This window comes from Pipistrellus hanaki (genome assembly GCF_964339955.1).
Source record: "Pipistrellus hanaki genome assembly, chromosome: 1".
Taxonomy (NCBI): domain Eukaryota; kingdom Metazoa; phylum Chordata; class Mammalia; order Chiroptera; family Vespertilionidae; genus Pipistrellus; species Pipistrellus hanaki.
Window position 1 is genome coordinate 155206576 of NC_140503.1, and position 18497 is coordinate 155225072.

General features: G+C 34.7%; 1 protein-coding gene across 2 annotated transcripts in view; it reads right to left on the reverse strand.

Annotated features, from left to right (window-relative positions):
- Window positions 1-18497, reverse strand: part of CCSER1 (coiled-coil serine rich protein 1) — a gene marked incomplete at its 3' end in the record, with an annotated part of 1087168 nt that overhangs the window by 473361 nt on the left and 595310 nt on the right. The window contains exon 10 of one of the 2 annotated variants that reach the window (XM_084881903.1): window positions 16714-18134. The exons of the other annotated variant lie outside the window; for it this stretch is intronic. Coding sequence (XP_084738029.1) covers window positions 18075-18134 — 60 coding nt within the window. Of the gene's footprint in view, window positions 1-16713; window positions 18135-18497 lie in introns of those variants that run through there. 2 annotated transcript variants of the gene reach the window in all.

Sequence of the window (18497 nt, forward strand, 5' to 3'; positions counted from 1 at the left end):
AATGGTAGGTGGGTCAGACTGTGTAAGGGCTTTAAATTTAACCTGCAGAAAAACTGAAAGTCACTGGAAGGTTCTGAGCAGCAGCCTCTAGCTGTTCTGTTGAGAACAGATAAAAAATGAGTTAGATGTTGGGAGAATGGAGCACCAGCTACATTAGGATTGTAGGGGACACAAAATATTTAACATTTTATGTTCAAACTTGTTCTCCATCACATATAATTTAAAAAATAAATTTTACTGTATTATTATCAAATATATGCATTCGTTATGAAAAAAATAGTAGCTATAAATAAAAAGAACAGAGAAATCACAAAATCCCAACACGCAGTTAAGATGTGTTGGTGTACATCTTTCTAGACATCTCCCTCTCTCTACCCCCATGTGTGTGTGTGTGTGTGTGTGTGTGTGTGGTGTGTGTGTGTTCTGATTACTTTAAAATTCTAAGTATTCATACTAAATCTGCCTTCACAGAAGTGTTTATTCTGAATGATATTGCTACTTCAGTCACTGGTTAAGTCTCCAAAATAATAGCTTTGACCAACTTTAATCAATCATTTTATACCTTAGTAATAACTCTTCTTCTGCTGCTGCTTGCCATATATACACAAAAAACTAATTTCAAAGCCACCACAGTAGATTAAAAATGTATTCACATTTCACTAGGTGAAACTTGCTTCATTGGAATTTACAAAGAAATATTTGCATAAAGATTGAGACTACCTATGCATTATTTGTTTTTCATTAGGTATATATTTTTATTCAGTTCAACACTAAGTGGAAACTGAAAACACCATTTGTGTCAACTAACATGGAACAATAATATTAAACTAATGTTACAAATTTTATAAGATACTTGGAATGAGAACTATCTTAAGAATTCCTTTCACTTCTTGTGATACACTACCGCAATCATCTTTCATAAGATTAATAACCAGTGAAATGCTGAGTACGTATAAATAAAAAATAAAAATAATTAAATTACAAGTTAGCTATTTTATTGTTGAAATACAATAAAAAATGCTAACTACTGAATGTATTTACTAGAATACAATATAGTCCGAGAGAAAGAACAAATATAAAAGGTGTCACTGCAGAGAATGAGCTAAAACAGACTCAGTTCTGAGCCAGTGTAAGAAGGGGAATAGAGCAATGAAGTGTCTAAAAATGACATGATGGTGTTTCCTCAGGCAAAGAGTAGCATTAGCACTGAGAGTTAGTAAACAAACCCCTTTATGATGTTCCTGAAAAGTTCTATAAAACATCCTAGTGACCAACAAATGTTTCAGCAATGTTTACAACCACCAACTAGAGCAGGGTTTCTCAGCCTTGGCTCCCCTGGCAGGTTGGGATGGATAATTCTTTGCTGTAGGGAACTGCCCTGGCATTGTGGGATATTAAATAGCATTGTTGGCCTCTTCCCACTATATGCCAGTAGCATCCCCCAACTGTGACAACAAAAAAATGTCTTCAGGCATTACCAAATATTCCCTGGGAGGGTGGGAAAGAGGGATATTAGAAAAGAATTAACATGGTTCACCTAGACATTTTATTTCACCTCTCCTCTCTTATAGTTTGACTTAATACAATATTTTCATACATTTGCTTTGTCACCTTTTAATATTTTTATACTGAGTCAACAAAAAAGGAATGCTCTTGTCTGTTAATCTACGCTTCCAGAAAAGGCTCCTTTACCAGTGAATTTTCCTGCAATGTGATTTAAATTTTAGTTTTCCTTAATAGTCTAACAAAAATAGACAGGGGTTTTTAATCCATATTCGTTATAGTAAATTGAGGAGGGGAGGCATGTGTGTAAAATTAATATTCTGAGAATCCTAATTTAGAGAGTTATCCTACTGTGACTGGAAAAGTTAGCCTGACCATGAGAACTCACATATAACAGCTACCTCAATATCTATTCCTTTGAAAAATCTGATTTTTTACTTGCAATAATGAAAACCAGAATAAAGATTTCAGAAGCATTCAAAATAAAAATCAGAATTATCCATGGTCACCGAAAGTTTTTAAATGTGTCTATAGGAAGCCAGATATCACATTCTATTTCTCTTTAATGAACATGCCGAGAGTTAATAAAACTTGGCTTTGATTTCTCTTCATTATTATTTACAAAATATATGTCTTACTTTATTGAATGGGACTTGTAACAAAGCTTGTGAACCTTGTGCAGAATGTTGTTAGAACATTTTATGAAGATTTACTTAGAAGTATACTTTCCCGACAATTGCAGTAATCTTCTGTTTCCTGAGACATTTTATAAAAGGAAAAGGATAACTGGAAAAACAAACAAACAAACAAACAAACACACCTTCCTCACATTTAAAAACATGCCCAGATGAAAATAGGTTACGCCCTTCAAAGCATTTTATTCCCTTTGGCCCAAAGATTTCTCCATGGAGTTCCTTGATAAACTATTCATTTTCTCTGCCTCCCCCCTTTCCAAAAAACAAAACAAAACAAAACAAAACAAAACAAAAAAAACACCCACAATTAAGTATTATTACCTCTTCTTGGATAAGAGTGCTAGACCAAAAGTTATGTTTAAAGAGTACAATGTTATTTTCTTCTACACTTTGCTAAGCAATAAACAAATCCAGAAAAACCGAGAGATGAGACATTAGGTTCATTAACCCTTGACATGAGGTCATGAGCCATTAGGATTCATGACGTCAATGTTCCTGAAAAATCATACCTCAGAGATTAATTAGAAAGATGACATTTATAATCTTACGTTGTTAATATCTACCAATCCTGAGTGAAATTTTTAGTTTTATATTCATAAGTCTGTTTACAAAACTGCTTATCTAGGGTGAAAAGGAGATACTCAATAAGCTATTATTGAAAGAAAGTCAGTGATGATGAGAGATCTCACACTGTTTTTGTGATTAACAATGCTAAACATATCTGTGAAACTGGGAAATGTAACATATGGTTCCCTAAGAGTGTAGCGCAGAAGGGAGCACAAGAGTAGCACGTCAGTTACATTTCAATTGCATGCAGGAAAAACAAATAGAGATTCCATGGTGCAATCATATTTCTTTCAAGAATACCCTGGCGTCAACTAAAGTGGTTATCTCCATACCCAAGATAATCTGACTATGCAGTCTGCAACCTTGCTGTTTTTAATTACCATGTATGCTTGTTGGAGGGCTACAAATATCCCCCTGGATCTACAGGTCTACAAAAGCTTGTTCAGAAAACAGAAATGAGCTCCACCTTGCCTTCTGAATCATACTGTTAAAGCTGTGCTAATTCAATGGTTTCCTTTTTTAAAGAATTTCTACATTTGATTAGTAGGTGATGACACTAGAATGCAACCATATAACTAAGTTTTATTCTTTGTTTATTTGGGTCTTCACCAGCATATGTAGTTGGAAATTAAAATACATATCAATCTCCATCAAGTTTAGTTAGTTTCTGAGAAAAAAAATATTAAATTTATGACAGTGTGATAATTCAGAAATGTAAAGGCAATAAGATAAAATTCAAACTCATTCACTCTCTAAGACATTAATCCATCATGTAATTCAAGGATCAAAATGTCAAGACTGTCTTTTATCTAGTCTACTTTGCTTTCTCTTTTTTATTAAAATACTAGAGGCCCGGTGCACTGAATTCTTGCTCAGGTAGGGTCCCTAGTTCTGGCTGGTGATCAGGGCTGATTGGGGCCTTCTGGCTGCTGGCCAGGGCCTTCCTTTGTTCCATACCACGCCCTAGTGGTCAGCACACATTATAGTGAATGATCAAACTCCTGGTCTCCTGATGGAACTCCTGAGGAGACAATTTGCATATTAGGCTTTTATATATATGTAAATAGCCAAGATCTGAAAATAGCCCACCCATTGGTGGATTAAAAAGCTGTGGTACATTTACAAAGTAGAATACTACATGGCTATATAAAAAAAGGGAATCTTACCTTTTGTAACAGCATGTGTGGACATTGAGATTATTATGCTAAGTGAAATAAGCCAGCCAGAGAAAGACGAATATCACATGAGCTCATTCATATTTGGAATTTAATTAACAAAATAAACTGATGAACAAAATAGAAATAAAGGCATGGATATTAGATACATGAAACAGACTGACAGCTATCAGAGGGGAAGGTGTTTGAGTTTCTGGATGAAATAAGGTGAAGGAATTATCAAACCTATATATCACACAGAATAGATAAGGAGGGTTGGGAGATGGATAGGTAGAGATGGGAAAAGGTGGAATAAATGGGGACAAAGACAGACTTTGCTTCAGGTGATAGGCATACAATACACTGTGTAGATGATGTTTTGATGAGTCACACACTTGAAATCTGTATGTTTTTTTGTGAACTAATTTCATCCCAACAAATTCAATAAAAATAAATGAATATGGAAAAATCAGACTAAAGAAATGGAACCATAATTGTGTGTGTGTGTGTGTGTGTGTGTATGATTTATATATGTGGGTAAACACAAAAACATAATTATATTTAGACTAAATTTCAAGTAAATAATAGCTTTGGTGATGTTAACTACATATTAACATTATGAATGTTTACCTAACTACTTATTTCAATGAAAATAGTTTTAATTAGCCATAGCTGGCTTGGCTCAGTGGATAGAGTGTCAGCTTTAAGACTGAAGGTTCCCAGGTCAAGTGCACATGCCCAGGGTTGTGGGCTTGGTCCCCAGAAAGGAGTATGCAGGAGGCAGCCAATCAATGATTCTTTCCCATCATTGATCTCTCTCTCTCCCTTCCTTTCTGAAATCAATAAAATGTATTTTTAAAATGGTTTTAATTAGTATAGTAATCAGCAAATTAAATATGGATAAAGCCTGGCCACAGTAGTTCAGTGGTTGAGTGTCAACCTATGAACCAGGAGGTCATGATTCCATTCCTGGCCAGGGCATATGCCCATGTTGTGGGCTTGATCCCCAAGCATGCAGGAGGCAGCCAATCAATGATTCTCTCTCATCATTGATGTCTCTATCTCTTTTTCCCTCTTTCTTCCTCTTTGAAGTCAACAAAAATATATTTACAAAATAAATAAATATGGATTAGAAGTAAATAATATTGAATAGGAAAAAAGCAAAAAGAAAAATGCACCTTGATTTGCTTACAAACTAAAATATTAACATATAATTTTATTATTAAATAAAATTAACATATAATTTTATGGGAGCACCAGAGTCCCATATAACATATAATTTTATTATTAAATATAAATTGTTACATTGTGACAATCGAAGATATTCATAATTTTTATATCATAAAGATTGAAATACTGGTATAATACATGATTTAAGAGAATTTATGAGAAGATTTTAACATTAAAATAGAGCAAAGAAAAACTTAACATGGAACCTATTTGTCAATGCAAATTATCTATTGCTGGATCAAGCATAGCATATAGTTTGGGAATAAGAAAGCCACTTTTGTTCACATATTTAAAATGTTATACCTGTCATTTAAAACTCTAGAGATACTTACAGAGAATAAAATGTGCTTGTAAGGAAGTACATGACTAAAAATTATTGTTAGAAAAACATTGTCACCTTGAATTATCCTGACTAGTACAGTACTGACAGCTATAAAAAAAAAAAAAAATCATTAAGTAGTTCTGAAAAACAACAAAAAACAACCACCTCTCTATTTTACATATGGGCGTCAACATTTACTTTATAATAGTTAAAACAAGCATGAATTGGACTGTGGTAACATCAACAAATTCTAGGCTAATCAGTAGATAGTCTATTGATGTTAAACAGAAATATTTTTTTTATAAAAATACTTGAGGCCCAGTGCATGAATTTGTGCACTATTGGGGTTTTGGCCTGGCCCACTGTGGGAGCACACTGACCAACAGGGGGCAGCTCCTACTTTGAGCACCTGTTCCCTGGTGGTCAATGTGCATCATAGCGACTGGTCAACTGATTGCTCTGGTGGTTCCGCCATTTGGTGGCTGGGCTTTTATTATATAGGATAAATATTTGAAAATCTAGTGGACTGACTGAAATATATCTGGAGAATATGATGTAACTAATATATTTGTCATATGACAGAAATTGAGATAAGAGTTATGTACACATGTTTTTTAAGGAGGGAGTATTCACAGATTTAAACTTTTTGAATTACACCTCCTCCAGGATCACATCAAAATTACAACTAAATTACAGGATGACCATCATTGAGAACAACCTGAACATTAATGGCACAGAAATCCTATAACTAAGGCCATAAAGAAGAAACCATGTCGAGACTGACAGGAGGGCAGAGACACAGAAAAGGCAGGTCCCACACCAATGGTGTGAAAATTAAGAAGTGGGAGGGATTTCTAACCACTGCAGAAGGTTCCTCTGAGGAGTGAGAGGTCTCAGTCCTACACCAGCCCCCCCTGGCTCTGGGCACTAGGGCTGGGAAGAAAAGTCCCCATAACAGCTGGCTGTGAAACCCATGGTGGTCGATTCTGACTGAGATGGAAGGCTCTGCTGGAGACCTAAACACTTCTCTTAAGGGGTTTTATACTTCCTAAATCACTCCCTCTAGCATCCAGTGCAGGGATAGCAGATCAAAAAGCATCAGGAATTTGAGAGGAACTAAATTGACTACCACCAGGGTGAGTGCCAGAGGGGCAGGGGTCTGCCAACTCTCTCCAGGGACATAAGTGTTGGCAGGCTCCATTATTCCTTTGTTGAGAGTTCTTCCCACCCAGCTGGCAGAGTGACAAATCTGTGCTCTCCATTAACCTGGCTAATATTACTCACCCACCCAAGTGATTTCCTAAGACCTCTTGACACCCATGTACACACTGGTCCAAGCCTCTTCCAACAGCTCCTTCACACAGGTGGCCTGCGCTGGCTTGTGCTACAGATTTTTTTTTTTTTCCAAAATCTCTCAAAGATTTATAAACCCCAAACAGGCCGTGGCTGGTCTCAGCATGTATTGTAGCTCTTGTTATGCAGCCCCAAGCCCAGCACAAATGGTGACAGGAAACAATTTGCATTGTTACACCCATCAGGTGGCCCCAACCTTAGCATAAGCTGTAATCAATTTTGGCAGGGAATGCAGCTTCAAATAAGTGGCTACAAGTGGTGGCTGGTCTTTTCTCACATAATGATGCCCACCAAAATGTCCCAGGCCTGGCACTATTGGCAGCCAGCATGTGTTTGCAGTATAGCCTCTCACAAGCTCCTCTAAGCCCAGCACAATCAAGAACTGACCACAGATCACTTTGTATCTACTATCAATATGCCCCAAACCCACCACCGGTGGCAACTAACCTTGGTCTACACTTAAGTCCCTCCCAGAAGACTCTACAATCAACACACTGGCTTCAGACCATCAGAGCAGTATCTGACCAGCTTCACAAGTGGCATACCCTAAGGGAGGACTCACCAGCACCAGAGTCCCAATAAAGTGACTCCCAGTACACATGGTCAGCTGCCATGCATTAGGTCTTGGCTGTATTTATGGCTTCATGCATCAGCCTCACCAAGTGACATGTCGGGAGGAATTGAGGCCCAACTACAACTGAAGGGCACATACAAAACTTTCACAAGGGACAATCCTGAAGCACCCAGCTCAGGTGACTAGGAAGACTGTGCCATTGGTCCTCACAGGACACCTACTATATAGGCCACTCTACAAGAACTGAGATGTAGCAAATCTACCAAGCAAATTGGGGGGAGGCAGGGGTGGAGGGAGTCATCTAAAATGAGGAGACAAAGAAACATGTCCCACAGGAAAGAAAACAAAACTTAAAAACAAGAAACTAAACAGAATGGAGCTAAACAATCTACCATATATAGATTCAATATACTGTTTATAAGGATGCTCAATAAACTTAGGGAAAAAATAGATATACTCAGTGAGAACTTCAACAAAGAGATAGAAAACAAAAAAGTACTAGTCAGAAATGAGGAGTACAACTGGAAGAAAACACTAGAGAGAATCAAGAGCAATTAGATGAATCAGAAAAAGCAAACCAGTGATCTGGAGGACAAGGTAGTAAAAACATTCAATCAGAACAACAAAAATTTAAAAAATAATAATTTTTAAGAAATGAGAATAGCTTATTGTTCTCTGGAAACCAAGTGTACCAACATTTATAGCATAGAGATACCAGAAATGAGAAGAGAGAGAAAACAAGGAATTGAAAACCTGTTTGAAGAAATAATGATGGAAAACTACCCTTATATGGCAAAGTAAATAGGCAATCAATTCTAGGAAGTACAAAGGGTTTCAAACAATATAACTCTAAAGAAGATCACAACAAGACACATCATCATTAAAATGCTAAGTGTTAAAGACAAAGAGAATCTGAAAAGCAACAAAAAGAAAGAAAACAGTATGTACAAAGGAGCTACTACAAGACCTTCAGCTGATTTCTCAAGAAGTGAATTTTACCAAACATTCAAAGATGAATTAATACCTATGCTTCTAAATCTAGTAAAAAAAAAAAAAAAAATTAAAATTAAAGGGGAAGGAAGGCTCCTAAGTTCATTTTATAAGGCCAGCATTATACTAATATCAAAACCAGACAAAGACATTATAGAAAGACTAGAGGCCCTGTGCATGACATTTGTGCATGGGCAGGGTCCCTATGTTTGGCTGGTGATCAAGGCCAGCCGGGATTTTCCTTCTCCCAGTTGCCAGTTATCATCTGGGGCCTTCATTCTGCACCACCCGCTGCTGGTCAGCACACATCCTAGTGAGCAGTTGAACTCCCTGTCCTTCAAATTCCTGAGGGGACAATTTGCATATTTATTTATATACAGAACTAGTGGCCCTGATCACAAAATTCATGCACCGGGGGGTTCCCTCAGCCCTGCCTGCACCCTCTTCAATCAGGGACCCCTTGAGAGAAAGAGGCACAACTACTGGCCAGGCCCCAAGAGAAAGAGAGAGGCAAGGGCTGATCAACAGCTGCCATGGAGACTACAGATCAGACCTGCTTCTCCTTCCAGGCCTCTCTGGAGCCTGATCCGCAGTCCCCTCAGCAGTCAGTGCTGTGTCGCCACAACAACCCAGCACTGATTTCTGCTCGGTTGAGCCTTCGGTTATTTTGGATGTTACAGACACTGGGTTTTTATATATTAGGATGATTCTAGCCAATATCCTTGATTAACAGAGTTGCAAAAACCCTCAACAAAATATTACCAAACCAAATTCAGTAATACATAAAATTATTACCAGGATCAAGTGGGATTTATTCCTGGGATTCAGGGTTGGTTCAATTCTGTAAAATAATATGATATACCACATAAACCAAATGAAGGATAAAAATAATGTTTTTTTCTGTATAAATACAGAAAAAGCATTAGACAGAATTCAACATCCATTTATTAAATTACTTTCAGCAAAGTGTGAATAGAGGGAACATACCTCAACAACCAATATTATTCCACAGATCAAGATTCTAATCATTTAGAACTGAAGAAGAGGTAAAGAGTGTACCAGACAAGCAAAAACAAACAAAAAATAAACTTTTTATTGGGGGGAAAAGTATACCAGACAAGAAAAAGATGAAGTACTCCATCACCAATAAACTAGTACACAATACGTATTAAAGCAACTACTTTAAGAAGAAAAAAAAAATCACAATATGAGTATGAAAATATAGGAAAGGAAGCAATTCTAAGTAAAAACAGTAAATCATCAAAATAGAACCCAGCATTTTCACTTCAGAGTACTTATCAAAAAAAAAAAAATTTGAAAACTTCAATTCAAAAATATACATGTATCCATATGTTCTTTGCAGCATTATTTATAATAGTAAGCAACATAAGTACCTATTGATAGATGAAAAGAAGAAGGTAATATGGTATATAAATACAATGGAATGTTACTCTGCCATTAAAAAATTGAAATCTTGCCATTTGTGACATGATAGACAAACTTAGAGAGTATTATTCTAACTAAAATAAGTCAGGCAGAAAAAGACAAATACCATATGATTTCACTTACATGTGGTATCTAAAAAAGCAAAATCAACTAACAAAACAAACAAACTCATAAACACAGAGAATAAATATAAGATTACCAGGTGAGAGAGGGGTTGAGTTCTTAGTGTTGGAAAAGATTAAGAAGTGCAAATTGCCAGTTATAAAACCAACACTGGTATATAAGGTACAGTGCAGGGTATACAGTTAATAATGCTTTAATAACTATGCATGGTGTCAGATGTATACTAGACTTATTGGGGTGATCACTTCATAAGTTATAAATATGTAATCATCATATTGTACATTTACAACTAATATAATATTACCAGAGACCCAGTGCATGAAATTTGTGTCTGGGCGGGGGCAGGGGGTCCCTCAGCATGGCCTGCACCCTCTTCCATCTGGGACCCCTCAGGGGATGCCCATCTCACAATCCAGGGCTGCTGGCTCCTAACCACCCACCTACCTGCCTGCCTGATCACCCCTAATCACTTTGTATGCCTGCCTAATTGCCTATAACTTCCTCTTCCTCGGGCCCCTGCCACTGTAGCTTTTTCTGGAAGACATCTGGTCTACCCAGTCTAATTAGCATATTACCTTTTAATTTATATAGATTATGTCAACTGTAATTAAAATATTTTAAATGTATATAAAATAAATAAAATTGTGGCTCTGCCATGAACAAGTGGTTTTACTTTGAGCAATATGTCCATGTAATTTGTCAGAATTAAATTAGAACAAACTTCCATAGCTCTTAGAACAGTGTCTGGCATGAAGCAAGTGATCAATATATTTTGCTTTTATTATAAAAAAAAATAACTAGAATTTTTCTGAAAAACTGCAATGGAACCAAAAGTGTTTTATGTCAGCATATTTACCACATAATTTTTCACATTTTGTTAAAACCAAATTAATTTAGAGACAAAAAGTGATACAACTATAGCCATTAGTGCCATTTGCCCATGTGTTTTTTTCTGGTTTTCCCACTTCTGGGCATATGGTTGGTGGGTTTCTCCCTGGCTCTTTGGCATGCGTTATCTGTGACCACTTGACTTACTTTATTTAACCAATGAAATGGGAGTAGAAGTGTTATATACCACTTCTGGGTGAAAATTGTACAATCTGTTACTCTCTCTTTGCCTGGAGAAGCAGGAATATATTAGGGGTAGGCCAGAGAACATCAACTTGGTTTCTTCTTATGAACGAGCTGAGAGAGAAAAAATAGCTCTATAAATTACAGGACTGATGTGATTAAAGACACTGAGACTAGAGGTAGAAATAATATGTTTGTGGAATAGCAAATACTGGGTTCAGTTTTTCTTGTATGTGTTTTATGGAATTTTTCTACTGCACATCTGATACATGCTCAAGTAGAATAACATGTAATATATAAAAAGAGAGATTTTACATAAATAATCCTACATCCAAAATATTTTATGACTAGGTATTTTATATTCAATAAAATATAAAATAATGTATCTAGTATAATTGAAAGAAGAAAACATAAAGAACATACTCTATTCCAATTAGCCAAATTAATTATTGTTCCAGTAGGAGTAATTTGTATAAATAGTAAACAGAAGCAAAAGAAATGTTTATAATTTTAAATATTACATAGCTTAAAATATGAAGTTCCTTCTTTTAAAAAGATAACATTTAAATAACTAGCTCTTCTCCAGTGAAATATATTATAATATATATCTAGAAAAATTTTCCCCAATTGACACAACATTCTTGGCCTTCAAAAACTATAATTTCTGAAAGCTTGCCTTAAGTGAGAAAAGAAACAATCTCCAAGAAAAACAATATTCTTTTTTAAAAAATATATTTTATTGATTTTTTACAGAGAGGAAGGGAGAGAGAGTTAGAAACATCGATGAGAGAGAGTCATCGATCAGCTGCCTCTTGCATACACCCTACTCGGGATCTGCCCGCAACCAAGGTACATGCCCTTGACTGGAATGGAACCCGGGACCCTTCAGTCCCCAAGCCGACGCTCTATCCATTGAGCCAAACCGGTTTCGGCCAAGAAAAACAATATTCTACCTCTAGCCTCAAATTGTGTTTTGAAAGATTCAGTACATAGAAGAGAAACAAAAAGTAACTGAAATCTTGGTTCAGATAAACTTCTCCTTATACAGTATTATCTCATTGACGATTAAACAAAATGAAAAATCCAGACATTAGGTTTACCATTTCATTCCAATATACTATCATTCTCATAATAAGTGGTGGAAATGAAGCAGGTGGGTAGGAGTTAAAGTACCTGACACTCCAGGGCAAAAAAAAGAAAAGAAAAAAAAAAAAAAAAGAAAAAGAAAAAAGGCAGACAAACCTCGTCTAATCATAGCGACAGGAAAACTGATCTCCAGGAGAATAAACTAATAATCCTGGCTTAAAGAAGGTTCTAAATCTACAGAAATTTTAATAGCAAGTCCCTGGAAAAGGACTTTGAGTAAATGAACTTATTATCTGTGAACTTCTGAGCATGGCTCCCTGAAAAATGTCATACCAATCAGAGATCAAATGGAAGCGTTTTATCCATGAAACACTCCTCCTCCTGTGTGAGGCCACCCACAGAACCTCACCTGGAGATGTGATTTATTACTCTCGTGCAGAAAGCAGATGTTCAGTGAGGATAAAAGAGCAGCCCTCCACATTCAGGCCTGTCCCTCTTCATCTGAGCTTGGCCTCTGGAGCGTTGAATAATTAGTAAAGCCTGATATTAGGATAAAATCTATGATGTGTGTGAGTCAGGTTTAACCATCTGATCCTTTGTGTTAGCTCACCTTGTACTGAATATTCTTTTTTTTTTTTCCCCCATTAAAAAGCAACAATAAATTTCCAATGTATATATGACATTTTCTACTAGGTGCTTTTTTACTTTTTAAATCAAATTAATGCAAAAAGCAGGAGATTTTCTGTTTGTTTTGTTTCTGAAGATCATCTTTTGATAAAACATTAGAAACATATAGAATGTGCTTTTGACTATAAAACTTTACTCATTTGCATTACTGAAGTGCATAAGGTAGTTTTCAAGAGACTAGTCATTGATTTTCAGCAACCTATTCTTAAAATTCATGTGGTTACACCCCAATGGCAGTTAGATTGACAGAAATCTCCAAATACATGTCACAAAACAAATTTGTATAAAAATTGTACTAATATAAATGAAACTCCAAATCTATTTTAACAGTAACTTCTTAAAATAAATACATGCATGATATAAATAAAATTAAAATATGTGTAGTATATTTATTGCTAAATGAAGTGATCTGTTCTTTCAAGTTCACTCTGCTATTCTTAGTGAGGGAAAAAGTACACAAAATTTTTCCACGTTAGAAATCCTGCCAGCCTTATGAAGAAACTTCTATGAAGAGCCTGAGTAGAAAGGTAATACATTTATTCATTCTCCCTGAATATTATATTCAAATGTATTAGTACGTAAGCCTTCCAGATTGTTCATCAAAGTTTAAGATATTGGCTGTTCTTCCTTAAAAAATGCAGGGACACTTCCTTCATCTCTCCAGTCTCACATTTTTTTAAAAAGCATTTTCTTTCTTTTTTCCTTTCTTTCTTTTTCTTTCTTTCTTTCTTTCTTTCTTTTTTTTTTTAAAATATATTTTATTGATTTTTCACTGAGAGGAAGAGAGAGGGATAGAGAGTTAGAAACATCGATGAGAGAGAATCATCGATCAGCTGCCTCTTGCACACCCCCCTACCGGGGATGTGCCCGCAACCAAGGTACATGCCCTTACCCAGAATCGAACCTGGGACCTTTCAATGTGCAGGCCGACGCTCTATCCACTGAGCCAAACCGGTCTCGGCGAGTCTCACATTTTTAAAAAATAAAAAAAAACTTAAAAAAAACAAACAAACAAAAAAAACTAAATCTTAGAGGGAAGTATGGCAACATGGTTTTTGCCCTTGCTGCCATACTTGTTTTCCTCAACACAATTCACTTGGCATCCATTTGTCATTACTCTTCCCAGAAATCAAGATCTTTTCCTTCCTTCCCTAGGAATGCTCTTGCTATAAAACTTCTTCCTCCTCCTCAAATTCTTTTTTAAAAAACGTAACTTTAAAATGAGGGTGGCCAAACTTCATACACATGTATATGAAATTAATGCTGCAATGAATAGTTTCAGATGTTTGGAACAATCACTAACTTTTTTTAATCATTATTTGAGCCTCTTTCTCATAAACCTCCTATAAGTGCATCAATGAACGGAATTCAAACAGGAAAAGAGAAAAGCAGAATTTCTTTATTTTTTCATAAAGTAGAGGTAAGAGAATACCCAGTGGATACATTCAGTGTTTACATCTCTCCCCTATTCACAGTCTACCTTACTTTTCTGCATTATAATTAATGGTATAAGCTTGCTGTGTATTCAACAGACATCACTTGGAAGACCTAGGATAATCTAACAGTTTTTAATGCTTACTGATGTCAATAATACCAATTCTTTTCAATGGAGGATGTACCCATTAATCTATCCTTGATATGTGGACATCTTTCAGCTATATAAATCAAATAAAATTTGTATGTTTAAAAATGTATAAAATACTGTTATAATTTTTTGAAAGGTTCCAACACTAATGATTACTGTTACCGCCCCTGCAAAAGACAAGTAAACAAAACATAAAACCCCACAAAACTACCAAGCCATATAATTTTTTTTTTAGAAAAAGTAATTATACATAAAAAATTAAGATAGTCTGGAACTATATTTAGAGTCCTAAAAGGACAAAAAAAAAAAAGCACAAAACACAACAACATGAAAAGCTAAATTTGGAGATTCCTGCCTCTATCATCAGGTTAAATATGGAATAGGAAGTATTTTTGTTTTCTAAATAAACAGTATTTAAAACAATATCAAATTTAGGTAATTATGTAAAGTTATAGAATTTTAAATACTTTAGGAAGTTTAAATGTGGGTCATAGTAAAAATCATATGTGCAAAATAACATACTTTATAGTTACTAAAAATATTTTAAAACAACTATATGTCATAAATCTAACCAAGAAGGATAAGCTACCTACAGTTAAAATATAAATATAAATAAAAACAGGCATTTTTAGGGTACTACAAATTAAATTTTCAGAATTATTTAAAATATAAAATATGTGTTAACTGTTAAAATATCTAGTAGAAGTGTCTATGGTTTTCCTTCTAAGCACTTATGTATTTAAATAAATAATTCTCATTATCATAATATTATTTCCTTAGCTCATATATTATACACATCATAGATGGGCATTAACATAGTACATCTTCATCATCACAATTATTGCTGGTCCACAGTGCAGATGCAGATTTTAGAGAAATTCAATCTTTAAATATATATATATATATATATATATATATATATATATATATATATTTTTTTTTTTTTTTTTTTTTTTTTGAGAGAGAGAGAGAGAGAGAGAGAGAGAGAGAGAGAGTAAAGGACAGGGAGAGAAAAACATTGATGAAAGAGAGAAACATCAATCATCTGCCTCCTGCATGACCCTAGTAGGGATTGAGCTCATAACCCAGGCATGTGCCCTGACAGGGAATCAAAGCTACAGCATTTAAAAAAAAATATATTTTATTGATTTTCTTACAGAGAGGAAGGGAGAGAGATAGAGAGCTAGAAACATCGATGAGAGAGAAACATCGACCAGCTGCCTCTTGCACACCCCCTACCGGGGATGTGCCCGCAACCAATGTACATGCCCTTGACCGGAATCGAACCCGGGACCTTTCAGTCCGCAGGCCGACGCTCTATCCACTGGGCCAAACCGGTTTCAGCCAAAGCTACCACCTTTTATTGCATAGGAGGATGCTCAACAAAGTGAGCCACATCAGCCACAACGAGAATCCAATCTTTAATAATATATAACACACATACAGTGTACAATTACCTACATATTTGCATACGTAATACATGTATAATTTGTACTGAGTCTTGCAATCATGCAATCCACCTGCATTCAAAAATTGGGACAACAAAACAAAATCCTGACTTTTGATTTGGAATACCTAAGCACAATCTATAGCCCTGACACTTCTTAGTAAAGTCACATCAACCTGAGAAAGTCACCCAACCTCTTCAAATTCCACTATTCTTATTTGGAAAATTAATATACTTATGCTTGTCTACTCTTTGTAGTTAGTGACTGAGTATTTCAGACAAATATGCAGGCATAATGGTAAAGCACAATGTTTCCTTTCATCAATAAATACTAATGTTGTGCTATTTGTAATAGTCAGATACACCCTAATGCCTCTTTCGTCTTTTTTGGGGAATAATTATGAACCTTATTTTTATTATACTTTGGGATATAGTACAGTCATTACAATGGTTCTTATACATTTTTCTAAAACCAGTAACAACACTCCCATGTTCACCTTGTTTTTTATTCACTTTTAACATAATCAAATAAATATAAAAAAGTTAAATGGACATATTATATAATAAACATTGTGATAAAATATAAATATATTTTTCCATGAAAGTAACATTACTCAGTAAATTACACGTTCACTGATGTATCTTTGGCCCAAGTCCCAGTAAAAAAATAAAATGAGGGGTGATAAGAGAGGGAAGGGCTTCAGAGCAAGTAGCACTGAAATGTCTTACCGGTGTTATAGAGAAATCATAAAATTGTACCTTTTGAGGTAGAAACCTTTTTTTCCCCTTATTTTTTAAAAGCCTGTATTGATTAAGAGCTTCTGCTCATTACTTTTGAGGGATAATGTACCTTTCTTTATTGACTTAGTTCAGTTGCTAATACAAAGTCGTTCTTGTCCTTTGCATCCTAGTCAAAATATCTTTAACTGAATTCTTTCTTCTTTTTCTTCTTCAAAATTGACCATTCAAGTTAATAATCTGTACCAAGGAAGTGCTTTATTGTGGGTGATGTAGTATCTTACATTATCTACATTAAAAAGTTTCAAATATAAAATAAGATAATAAAAAGAATGATAATGGTAGGATAGAAGAATAAACTTGAGAAAACAGCAACAGAAGTGTTTGTATCTTGACATAAAAGGGTGCTTTAAGTGGCAAAATCAACACAGAGACATACAATGTTTTCATGTAAATACATATATTTGTAGTTTTATTTTAATACCGTGATTTAAACCCAGCATTTGACCATGCACAGTATATGTTATATAACAATTCAAATAATTTAAGAAAATTTATAACATATTCTTGAATGTTACCACCATTACCCATGATTATTTCATTGTGTCTCTGCAAAACAGAGAACTCAATAAAACCTGCTTTCTTTCCTTAGCACTATGGCTGTTCTAGTTCCCAGCACCCACAACATCAAGCCACTCTCTGGATCCATCACTTATCCTTGCAATGAACTACAACATTCATGAGTGCCTTGTTGCTTCCTAGCCATTTGATGATTAAAGTTAACTATTATATACAAGGACACACCAAAATCAGGTAGCTATTTCAATTCTAGGAGGTATGCTTATTTATGATACATTCAACAAACTTCCTACAATATAAGGTCCATATCCAATAAAACTTCTTCACCTGTGTAGTGATAGTTTTTTTCTTTGTTTTTTTGTTTTGTTTTGTTTTTTTTTTACTTTTTATTGTAAGAATAAGACTCATCATTATTCTATTTGAAGACATACTGCTTTCATATTTTTTATCTCAATGCAAGAAAAAAATAGAGATAATTTAGTTCTTCAGCAGAAATTGCCCCACTAGAATGGCAGAAGCTAGAAGCAATATTTTCAAAATTACCCAATGTACATAGAATACGTGGTGAAATTAAATGAAGACTATGAACACAGAGACAAATGATATGGATGAGAAACTTGAACAAAAAGTATGTACTGCCAAGTGGAATATTACATTCTAGAATAGTTGAACATAGAGATAATTTTTAAATAAAAGTCTATTTTGTTTTAAAAGTACAATAAAATAAGGTAGAAATATGTTAGTTGAAACTTTCATCAATATTTTATGCAATTTTATACAAATGCAAAATGTATGAAATATTTGGAATGGAACCATTTATGTCTTATATACTTTGAGAAATAGCTAGCATATGGAATAAAGGAAACTTTATTATACACAACATTTAATAAGTCACCGATTCCTTATGGTCAGTAAGGATTTAACCTAGGTTGAAATATGTACTGGTTTAAATAAACCTTCAGTGCATGTAGGATTCCACAGGGCCTTGAAAAAAAGAAAACAAAAATAAATAAATGAATGACATAAATTAAATAAAACAAAATGAAATGAAATTAATGAACATATAAAATTCTTAGACACTTTAAGAAAGCACACAGACCAACATAAAGCTGTTCTATTTATGATTTTCTAAGTCAATACAGCTATTAAAATTTACTAAAAATATGTGTATTAGTAATGCTTACATGTTCCTAACTTCCACTTAAATACATTTTAGTATTAAACACAATATGAAAGAGAGAAGACCAATGGACTAAATTTTATTATTTCCTTGGTTTTGTAGAGTCAAAAATAACAGTTTTACTGAATTCTTTTCTCTTAGTATTCTTCAAGTAACAAACTTCAAGA